This window comes from Python bivittatus, unplaced genomic scaffold (assembly GCF_059951505.1).
Source record: "Python bivittatus isolate LINGU-HERP-01145 unplaced genomic scaffold, Pbiv_v1 ctg000700_np1212, whole genome shotgun sequence".
NCBI lineage: Eukaryota > Metazoa > Chordata > Lepidosauria > Squamata > Pythonidae > Python > Python bivittatus.
Window position 1 is genome coordinate 95,426,758 of NW_028277098.1, and position 12,109 is coordinate 95,438,866.

General features: G+C 39.4%; 1 protein-coding gene across 1 annotated transcript in view; it reads left to right on the top strand.

Annotated features, from left to right (window-relative positions):
- Nucleotides 1-12,109, top strand: part of CDH4 (cadherin 4) — a gene marked incomplete at its 5' end in the record, with an annotated part of 288,665 nt that overhangs the window by 214,034 nt on the left and 62,522 nt on the right. Inside the window, one exon of the mRNA XM_088153879.1 lies at nucleotides 9,889-10,026. Within this exon, the coding sequence (XP_088010005.1) occupies nucleotides 9,889-10,026 (138 nt within the window). The remainder of the gene's footprint in view (nucleotides 1-9,888; nucleotides 10,027-12,109) is intronic.

Sequence of the window (12,109 nt, forward strand, 5' to 3'; positions counted from 1 at the left end):
CAAGCTCTCCCTTTCATCCATTTTTCCTTGAACATATGTGGGTTCACCAAGTTTGGGATTTCACTGGAAAAAATACAGATGTGTATTTGGTAACACCTACCCACCCAAAACAGTTATGGCTGACATGACAGCATAACAATAGACATGCAGTTTAGAAAGTAGGGGGTTGCGACAACTTTGAAGAATGAGGTGAATTTAAAGGTATTTAGGCACAAGGAAATACTTTGAGTTTTAATGATGTTATTTTTTCATACTTTGGTCTAGCACTTCCCTGTCCCGTTCCTCCCCATCCCTGCCCCGCCACCTTTTTTTTAAATTTTTAGTAACAGAAAAAGAAGAACAAAACACAAAGAAAATTATGAGGCAAATACAGACATTCTCAAGAAAAAAGTGCTTCTAAAAAATGGAAAAAAAGAGAAAGTATAATATATTGTTACAACAGTTACAATTCTATATAGCAGTGTTTCTCAGCCTTGGCAGCTTGAAGACACGTGGACTTCAACTCTCAGAATTCCCCAGCCAGCATGGCTGGCTGGGGAATTCTGGGAGTTGAAGTCCACACCTCTTCAAGTGGCCAAGGTTGAGAAATGCTGCCATATATACTTATCTAATGTAAGTATTATTCAAGTGCGTGTATATTTATTTCTAATACACTTATATAACTATTCTTTTTTTAACCTATTGTATTTTGTGTAAATGACTTCCATATTTCATTATACTTGTCCATACAAAGTCTACATCTATAGGCAATCCGCTCATAGGTGGACAGTGCAATCAGGTCTTCAATCCATTGAGTGAATGAGGCCATACATTTATCTTTCCAATGCTGCAATATCAGTCTTTTGGCCATTGTAAGGACATGCTGAATCCATCTACATTGTCCAGTTGTCAGATTCCATGTCATTTGTACGTAATTCAAGAGAAGATTATCCTCTGAAAAGTAATATTATCCACTTTCATTAAACAAACAAAAAGAAGGCTGAGCACTGAAGAATTGATGCCTTTGAACTGTGGTGCTGGAGAAGACTCTTAAGAGTCCCCTGAACTGCTAGGAGGTCAGACCAGTCAAAGGAAATCAACCCTGACTGCTCATTGGAAGGATTGATAATGAAGCTCAAGCTCAGATACTTTGGTCATCTAATGCGAAGAGAGATCTCTTTGGAGAAGACCCTGATGCTGGGAAAGATTGAAGGCAAAAGGAGAAGAGGACGGCAGAGGATGAGATGGTTAGATAGCATCACTGAAGCAATGAGCATGAAACTGAGCAAAGTCAGGGAGGCAGTGAAGGACAGGAAGGCCTGGCGCAATATGGTTCATGGGGTCACGAAGTTTCAGACATAACTTAACAACTGAACAACAACAACCATCCACTGCATCTTATAAGCTACACCGAGTATCTGATAAGACAGGGCACCCTTTAATAACCTTAGATATGGTAAGAGCCTCTGTTTTTGCACCTGCTGTGGTTGTTGAAAAGTTGCAAATCAATATAGCAGATGGGGAAAGCAGGGCAAACACAAGAGAATAAAGCACACTAATTATGAGTTTGGTTAGAAGATTTCCCAGCGTAGTTAAGATGCTCTTCTTCTTCGCTTAGATGTAGTCACTTTCACAGCAATCTCAGAAAAATGGAAAATACTTGAGTAGTTTCTAGTATCTAGAAGAATATAAGATTGACGCTGTGAAGCAGGAATCAGTGATTCTCAGGCCAGATATAGCTGTTCTGTAAACACAGTACAAATATTTCCAATGCTCGACTGTGAATAAAATGGCCCAAAGTCCATCAGCTCTAAAAGCCAGGAGGAAAATGTCCAAGATTTTAAACTTGGAGCTGACGTGTGTGTGTGTGAGAGGGAGTGTGTGTGAGTGAGTGCATACATACACTTGGTTTGATTCCTATTTTCTGCAAAAGGCAGATCTTTATTCTTGCCTTCCTAAAGCAGCATACCTAGCTTTCAACTCTTTCTGAATTCAGGGTTGAATTTCTGGAGAGCTGGACCAAACTTTCCCCAAAAATAGAGAATTGTCCTGATTTGGGACCAAATGTTCCTCCTTAATCCCTGCAAAACTGAGAATATTGGCCTAATATGGGCGTAATTCAATGATTTTTAAAATGTGAATTGGATACCTTAAGCTTTGTAGCCCCTTAAATCCCAAAACTCAGAAATGGGAGGGAGGGGTCAGGTAATTTGGACCCACACACTCAAGGATACTCTAAGACCTGGACCTACAAAAGATACACAGGAAGTTCACTTTGGCCCAGAGGCCTCCCTGTCTACTCTAAGATGAGAGTTTACTAGGATATTATCCTTAAGAAGATCCCTTTCTCCAAGATTCACTAAATGCATTGCAATCTGCTAAACAATTGACTAATGAATCTACAGCTGGTCACCATTTCCTGCTCTTGTCTCTGATGGAATGGACAGCCCATCTTCCATCTACAATTCCATTCCATGTTGTGGAGATGAGCTATTTGAAGAAGTGATAGCAGAGAAAACTTGTTATTGGTGTTTCTGAATATATGCATGGTGAATGTCTTTATGTGTAAGATGTGTGTGTGTGTTTCCCTTTGCTGGGAATATATCAGTTAAGGGAAAGATCATACCTTCCAAGCTTTCCCCATTGCAAATCAGAGCACATCTGTGAATGCATAGGAAATTCAGCCAAATATCTCAGGCGCACAGTGTGCTACACAAGTACAAACATGCCAGAGAGAAAACCAGCTATGAAATGCATGTTGAAGAAATTATTCCAGATGATCAAAACTAGGAGAAAATATTCCTTAGCACCTATCCTGATGCATTGTAAGCTGGTGGCATCTCACGAAGAAAAGGAAATGAAAATGTCATCTATGTTTGACTGCCATAAAAAGACACAAATTCCATGTGGGGGAGTATTTGGAATGAAATGGTAATTAAACCTATCAAGATTGTAATGCCTTTATAGAATCCCACTTTGAATAAGCTATACAATTCTGATCGCTACGCTTCACAAAGGACAGTGCTTTGCTGAGAAAGGTGGAGAGAAGGGCAATCAAAATGATTACTGTAAGGGGTTGTAGTAACTCCTCTTGGATTAAAGGTTACCATGTTTTGGACTTTTTAGCATCGAAAAAAGGTCAGTAAAGGGGAACATGATCAAGATGTTTTTCAATTTCTTATATTACTAGAACCATGACTCATTTAATGAAGCTGAATGGAGCATACTGATGATACGATGGAAAATTCAGGGTTGATAAAAAGAAATGGGTCTCTAAAATCTCTAGGCTGAAAATATAAAGGTAATTGCCATACAGTGAAGTGATGGCCATGAAGTTCAGAAATTTAAAAGGAGATTACACAGATTCATATGGCTAAGAGAGGCAAGTGTTGGTTTTGCTCACCTATCTTAAGAGAAGAGACCCAGTCCATGCTGCAGAGCAGCATTTTTCAAACTTGGCAACTTTAAGATAAGTGGACTTCAACTCCCAGAATTCCCCAGCAAGCATGCTATACGTTAGATAAGTATATGTACTTGAGTGTTATGTCGCAATGCAAGTACACAAGTGATAGAGTTTGCATTGGGATGTCATGATACACGTTTTGTCATTGGCCCCCTTGTTCCCTTTCGTACACCCATGAATCAGTCTATCCATCCATCCATCTCCCCCCAAACTGGATGATCAACAACAAAAATAAATTAAACACCGAAAAGACACATATATAAATATTAAGAATCTTCATAAACAGTATATGGCCTGCTTGAAGAGGCCACAACTTCCCCAAATTTCAATCCCATGGGAATAATGGGTCCCAGTTTTCAAACATATTCTGTAAGTTAGCCCGTTTGAGGTACCTAAATTGAAAAATGGTTGTCCTACGACACACCATTTCACCCATTTGAAGGTTACAAACAGACATGAGAGTTTTAGTAGTATATAGGTGTTCCACAAAGGTCAGGGATGCAGCATACCCAAAGAACAGACTGTAAAAGTAGAGTTCATGAAATAACTGCCTCCCCATACAAAGTGAGTCTCTTGTGTTGACAAAGCAACGTTCCTGCCATTTGTTTGCCTGCTAAGATCGAGGGAGCCTGTGAATTTCAGCTGCTTATTTTGTGAATCTCATCTTTGTCATAATTGAGTTTTTTTTTTAAGTTTGCACTAACACGGACACCAGTTTGGTGCTTCTTGTCCAGATATTCCAGTTTTTGTTTGCGACTTTGCCCAATGTACACGCTTCCCCCAAGCGTTCTTCCCTAGCAGAATACAGTTTAGATGTTGGTTTTATGCATTTTTGTACAGACTCTTCTCAATTTTGTTTAAATTATACAGCACTGTAATACTTGAAGAACTGCAAAATGGGAATGGCAATTAACTTTTTGTTGGTGCATAGATTTGAAAAGGTGAATAATATGAAGTGTATATTCCATGGAATATCAGCAGAATATATTTCCTGGGAATCTACTGCATGTCAGTTCAGGGGTTAAGCTTGCTGTCTTAAAAACAGACTTGCTCCTAAGTAACTCAAAGTATAGCTACTGGTACCACAGGAGAACTTCTATTTCCCATGAAACTGCTGTGACAAATCACAAAGACATATTGAAATGGTAATTTTCTGAATGACTCAATCATCAGTTTAAAGCATGAAAAGGTTGGAGGGGGGCCTTTAGCGTAGTTTTCTCATATATTGGGACATGCCTCAGTGGTGATTTAATTAGAAGTAACTGAAATGGTTTATCTAAAATTGCTGTGTGTTATGAATCCAAGCTTTAGACTTTCAGATACAATAGCACTTGATGACTAATATTTTAAAGCCCCCTCTTATTTTTTGTGGCTTCTCTCAGTTAGAGTATCCTCTGACTTTTCAAGGATATGTTTAACACTCCAAATATAGGTTGTTTCTTATTTTTTTGTTTTATTTTGGCTTCATAAAATGATTTTAAACCAAGGACACTAAACCACCAATTTTAGTGGAATAATTTAATCAATAGATGGCCTGTCTCCTAAGCTTTTAGCATAGGGCCACCATATTTGAACTTCAAAATCTGGATATGCAAGGGACTCCACATTTTAAAAACATTGTTTCTGCATAATTGGTTTTTGGGGGGCCATCTGCATGTTTTACATCATCACCTCTTTCTGTAAAAGCCATAAAATACTTCCAATCTCATTAAGCTATGGATTCATCATCAGGAATTATTTTTAGTAGACTGAGTATTGGGTTATGCAATGCTTAAACTTTCAGAAATGAATCTGTCTTCCTTTCACATTTCAGGTTTTGCCCAAATTAATACTTTTTATTACTGCTTCTCTAGTAAAATAACATTGTTTCCTACGTTCATCATTCATGTCTCAACTTCATCCCAGTTCCTTTCCGTGTCAAGACTTTTTCAGCCTCTCACTTTCAGATGGACATACAACATTTAAGTTGATTTGGTCTTCTCTTCTATATTCTCTTCTTCTCTTCTCTTCTATTGATTTGGTCTTGGCATATATTATATGTGCTTTGAAGCAGGGAACTGCCTATCTTCTCTGCCACCAAGCCTGAAACTGGTACATAACAAAGAGAAGTGGGGAGAACTCAGTTGGTGCAAGGAAAGAATTTAGGTAAAACCATTAATTATATGCCATCAAGTCTGCATTGGCTCTTAGTGACCATGTAGATAGATGTTCTGCAAGACAATCTGTTTCCTCTTTTATATACTGTATATATAAATGTTATTAAAAGTACAAAGAACATAAAAACTAACACAAACTGATAAAGAGTAAAAGAAGCAAAGAAAGAAGAAGAGATGAAAGAAGAAAGAAAAAGTGCAGAAACAGAGAACAAAAAGAAAATAAAGACGCTTCTGATTTCTTTTGCAGCAAACATAAGTACAATTACAAAATTAATTCTTACTCTATGATTACAAAAAAGCTCACTTTTTTCTATTGTCCAGGGTTTTTTTCTAATCATCAAAGCCACAAATCATAAGTGTGTTTTGTTTTGTTTTCTGTTTCATGAAAAAAAGTCTATAAGGGGTTTCCAGTCAGCCATAAATGTCAATATTGTTTTTTCTCTAATCAAAGAAGTTAATTTAGCCAACTCTGCAAGTTCCAACATCTTCACCAGCCACAAGACAATCTGTTTCCAACCTAATCCTTCAGGCCTTCCAATGGTGCACCCATTGTCACTCTGAGTCCATCCACCCTGTTGCTGGTGATCCTCTTCATCTCTTTCCTTCCACCTTTCCCAGCATTATAGATTTCTCCAGAAAGTTAGGCCTTTGCATAATGTAAAGTAGGAAAATTTGAGCCTGGTCATTTGTGCCTCTAGTGAGAACTCCTAGTTGATTTGTTTGATGATCCATTCATTTGCTTTCTTGGCTATCCATGATATTCCCAGGAGCTTCTTCAACAACAAAATTCAAAAGCATCAATACTTTTTATCCTGCTACTTCAAAGTCCAATAATCAATCACTTTATATTGTCTGTCCATGTAGTTGTCTTGGTTAAATACAGGAGACCTTTACCATTGCTTTCTCCCACACTGTATGAAAGGATGCCTTTGTCATCACTAAAGTGACCTTCTGCCTCCAGCATCTTCCTGTATTGCTGCTTCCCAGTATAACTATAAGAGCCATTTCCTCCTCTTTCTATATTTTTAGGGATGATACGTAAATGTGTTCTGACACCTTCCCATATTAAGATATGCAGACCCTTCCCCTCCCAGCACTATGCAGCTACCGGTGCAAATACAGGTAGTCCTTGTTTACTGATTGCCTCATTCAACAACCTTTCAAAGTTACAACAGCATTGAAGAAGTAGCTTTATGACCGGTCCTCAAACTTGCAGCCACTGCAGCATCCCTGCTGTCATGTGATCACCATTCAGGTGCTTCGTAACCAGTGGACATTTACAATGGTCGCAGCATCCTGCAGACACGTGATTGCCATTTGCAAGTTTCACAGCTGGCTTCCAACAAGCAAAGTCAATAGGGAAGCTAGCACGAAGTCACAAGTTGCAGTCATGTGATGTCGCACTTAATGACCGTGGGTGATTTGCTTAATGACCATAGCAGAACTGATATCATAAGTCTGGCACAATCACATGTTTCACTTAATGACCATGTTGCTTAGCAACAGAGTTGCTGGTCCCAATTGTGGTTGGTAAGTGATGACTACCTACCTGTAAATGAAAATCTATTAACAAGAGAATTTTCCATGAACTATCTGGTTTTACTTTTAAAAAGAGAGCAATGCCTGAAAGGCTGTGTTCCTGCAATTCTTTTTCCTGGTGACTTTTTTGGATTTGCACTACCTATTGTATTGTAAATTAACTAAATTAGCTGAGTTCACACAAGATGCTAAGCTAAGCCATCAAAAAAAAAAAAGCCCAGACTACACTAGGTTAAAACTAATCAAGTTTTGCATGTTTTGCAAATGCAGCTGCTAGGTCTGTAACTAAGTCAAGCATGTTATGGAAAAGAGAGAAGAGATAGAAGTTCTAAATGTTTTACAAATTGACAGTGAGATTTTCCTATTTCTTATCTTGGGTTTCCCATTGAATGGGTTTTTTTTTTCTCTTGAAACCTACCTTGAAGAGCAGATTCCAAAATGGATCAGTGGGTTACAGAATTGAATCCAATGCCACTAGTAATAAGTTCTTACACATTTCTGGGTCAGGGTTAATTCTCGTGGAATTAAATGGGGTTGACTCCTGGGCAATTTGGTGCAGCAATCTTCAAGCACCTTCCTTTAGCAAGAGTTCTAAGATGTTGTAAGGTTTTGCCATGTTAAATGCCATTTCCTCTAGTGAGAGATTTCTGTAGCCTAGGATGACCTTCCTTTGCAGCTGAACGTTAGGTTCAGGTTGTAATTTGCCAAACAGCACTGCTGGTTTCCAAGTTACTTTTGACAAAGAGACTATGAGTGCCTTTGCAGTGCCCTCGCTAGAGGCAAGACAGCAAGACCAGAGCAGTCAACGGCTCTGAAAGTCCCAGGTTGTTCCAAGTGATAAATATCTAAGTGATGACCTCTGTGCTAGTGTCTGCTTTTTAGGGATCATGCTGCAAAGAAAATGGAATAGAAAATTGCCAGGTGTAAATGAGAAGAAATGCTTGATCTCTTGGTTCTTTGATGCCAAGGGGGGAAAAATGGTAAAATCTCTTTTAAAGTCCTGTTGTTTTCACAGACTGATCTTTACAGCAGTCAGGAAGTGGTTTGCCATTGCCTTCTTTCAGGATACAGTTATTTATTTATGTCCCATTCTCATCTATAACTTTAGTATTCTCTGGTGGTCTACCTTCTAGTTACTAACCAGGACAGAGTCTACTTGTCTTACCAGCCATGGTTGGTAAGAATGGTTGGCTAGAAATGAATGCTGCATTGCTTCTCCCTTTTGGACTATATTCTGAACTCCTGAAATGGTTACAGCTGATTGTAGTGGCTCTCCCTTGAATACTCAGAACTCTTCAGTGCTTCCTTCTTATTGCGTCAGAAGATTGATGATAAGAGTATAGAATTGTCACAGTCAATTAAAGCTGGGACCCCCAGTGTGATGGTCATCAATGTGCCCTCAACTCTTGTATTCCAGACTCCAGCTGACTTTTTGTTCTGTGTCTCATCACTACAGCATGTTTCTTTTTTTAAAACTGTGGAATTTATTGTCATGATATGGGGCAATGAGCTCCAACCTGGATGGCTTCAAAGGGGGATTGAATAAATTCATGGAGGACCCATCCACTGAAGATTACCAGCCTTTAAGTCTCAATATCATATACAGTTGGAAGGTTTATGCCTTTAAATACTACTTGAAAATGGGTCTCTAGCCCCTGCTTGCAGAATCAGTGTGAGAAATAAAATGGTGGCCTTAGGAGGGCCTTAGATTGATCCAGCAGAACTATTTTACTTTTTTATTTCATGAATAGGCAAGACCATGGCTGTAACAGCTCAAGAGGTTCAGCACTGCAACTATTCCCACTGGCTGAACAGGTTGCAGATCCCTTGATTAAAACAGGTCAATTTTTGCTATATTTGAAATTGGTAAACAGCTAAGAGAGATAAATCTCCTCTAGCTTCCACTGTAGGAGAGCCGTGTTAATCTATGGGGGCAAAAAAATCAGGAATTTGGTAGCACTTTTTTTGACTAACAAATTTTATAGATCATTTTATAAAATCTAAATGTGTTGTTTTATTTTTTAAAGAAATTCAGTTAGTGTAGAGCAGAAAAGGAATGGTCTTGAATGACAGGAGGAAGAACTGCTACCAAGGCAACAGTTAGATAAAAGAAATCTGAGTCTGGGACAAGAAAGTAATGTGAGGAAACGTCTCAGGCGAGCCCCTCCCTGGTTCACATGAAGATAAAGGGAGAGGGGGGGAAGCAGATTCAGACTTGCAAGATTCTGTTACTATAGCTTTATAATAAAAGTCGGACTGATCTACCTGGCATTGGTTTCCTAGTCTGGTTTATCTTAAAGGGCTGACAGTTGGAAAAGATGCTACCAGATTCTTGATCCCTATCTTCCATGTAAGCCTTCCTGGCTATTTCTCAGGCCAAGCCTTGGGCTTACCAAAATCCCCTCCCATTGTTTATAATAGAAGGGAATTGTTTTAATATTCTTTTAAGACCATGATGACTTGGAATAGAGGGAACTGTAATCCTAATACATCTAGAGCAGGGTTCCTCAACCTCAGCAACTTTAAGATGGATGGACTTCAACTCCCAGAATTCCCCAGCTATTCAATTCCCAGAAGTCCACCCATCTTAAAGTTGCTGAGGTTGAGGAACCCTGATCTAGAGGACACCAGTTTGGGAAGGTTGTTCCTAAGAATATTCTTAGTTCTCAACAGAGCTGCAGTTAGGAAGGGAAAGAATAAAATACTATTTTCCATCATACATTCTTGTGGCTTTTGCTCTTTTGTTTCCAGAAAGTTCAGCAGTACACAGTCATTGTTCAGGCCACAGATATGGAAGGAAACCTTAACTACGGCCTCTCGAACACAGCGACTGCAATCATTATGGTGACAGATGTGAACGACAACCCACCCGAATTCACTGGCAGCACCGTAAGTATCAATACATCAGTGCAATGATCTATGGACACACAACATGTTTGTAATTCATGGACATTTGATACGGCTTGTCTCTGTTTGCTGGCTTGGCAGATAGGGAGAACTTGACAGATAACTGAGTAACAAAGACTTTCAGCAAATAAAAATGGAGGGAGGGTGTGAGAAATGATTCATGACCAAGCGCAGCTATCTGGCTACCACTTTGTTCTGAGGCATTGAAAAATGGGGGGAGCAGGAGGGAGTGCCAAAAAAATCACAGCCTTTGCCTCTCTGTGACGAGAGTTGATTCTTCCTCTCAGGGTGTTTTCACAGAATACATCAATATCACCTTTGATCTTCTCTTTTGCACTATTTGTGTGAACGTCTGAAACTTGTTAATGCAAGTTATTAAAATGCCAGGCCAAAGCAAAGCGTACAGCTCTAGCTAGGGTAAGCTTTACTTTGTACTGTGCAGATTTGGGAGAACCAGCATGGCCTTCAGTTGTTGCTCAGACTGCTTGCTTCAAGATGCAAGTTAGAACTGGAGCCAGTTGAGTAGCTTCTCCCCAAAATGTGTGCAGAGGGCATGGACATTTTCAGAAATGACAGTACACAAAAGCTTTAGGTGTAAATGCCCTGCCTTTATGGGCATTGGGATTAATGGTACACAGAGTGTCAGAGACATTACTCAATGGATGGGTGTTTTCCCAGCACAAATAACTGAGTCACTGAAATAACCCACATTCTGAGTTTGCACAATGGAACCATAAAGTACCCAAACTGGGTGAGTATACACCAACATAATAAAACTGGCTTTAACCAAGTTGTCTGAATAAGCCACTTGACCTGTCTGAGCACATTGCACAAATCCAACCAGGTTATGATGCTTCCTTTTCATATATGCTGGTGGTAGAGGCTGAAGAAGAACCTAAGGAGTGAAGGCTAGAGTTGGGCAAAACTGCTTGTATTCCAGAAATATGGTTATAAAATAGAAAGATTCTAGGATCATTGGGGATTTGGGAATGTGAAACAGCTGTTGTGGATGACAGTAATGATCTAGAGCCACATGGGTATGGAAGCCTTCCTCTATAAAACCAATGGGAACTGACAAAGTTTGGAAACCTCCAGGCTGTAACACAGATGGGCAACTTTTTGGCAGTGCTTTAATTTTTCTGGCCTCCCCGGGTGACAAAGTGGCTGATATAATTACATCACAGAAGTCTACAGAAGAGCTAATATTATTGGCCCATCGGGGGAGACTTAGAGAGTAAAATAGATTCCAACCTTATTTTGCCCCTTAAAACTCCTACAGATGGGGAAAATCAGCCCTACTGGGGATGGGAGACTCTGTGAGATATGCATTTCATCCCTTTACTAATGCCAACAACTGGGCAGACATGTTGGCCCAACTTACTCCAGAGTTGCTACATGTTGTTTGCAAGCCACAGCTTACCCACTCCTTTCATAGACCCTCCAAACTTGGTCTTTTGCTCAAAAAGATATTGTTCTCAGCCAATCTTTTACCAGTTAAGACAGGAATACAAAGCAAAGCTTATCACATGTCTTTTTTTAAAACCAGGAAAAAACACAGTGACATTTTCCCCATTATTCTTTCTTATGAGCACTTCCTTGGGAAAGTTACAAATTTTCTTCTTTGGGAACAGCAAATAAATGTGTGTTTGGAAAAGAAGCTGGATTCTTGAGTTATTCTCAAGAAATGCCTAATGCTAGGAGTCGAATTCTTGCAGATGAATCTCCTGTCATATTTTGAGCTATATAGACAGCGTCTTGCAATGCATCCTTCAGCTTTTGGATTTTCAGAATGCTCTAAAGGCCCATATTTACCTGGCGGTTTCTGGACTGAGATCTCTAGCCAAACCCTTGTTTGAGGGACTGGCAATTTGGTTATGATTTAAAAGAGATGATCTTGCAACTGTCAAATGTTCACAAGGATCAGTGACATCCACAGGGGAGATCGAAAAAGCTCAGATGACAACTGTGACTGTGCAATCAAAGCCCTGCTTTTTTTTTTAATGTGTGATGCACAACATACATTAAAAAAATGGGGTGGAGCTTCGACCACACAGTTTATTGATTT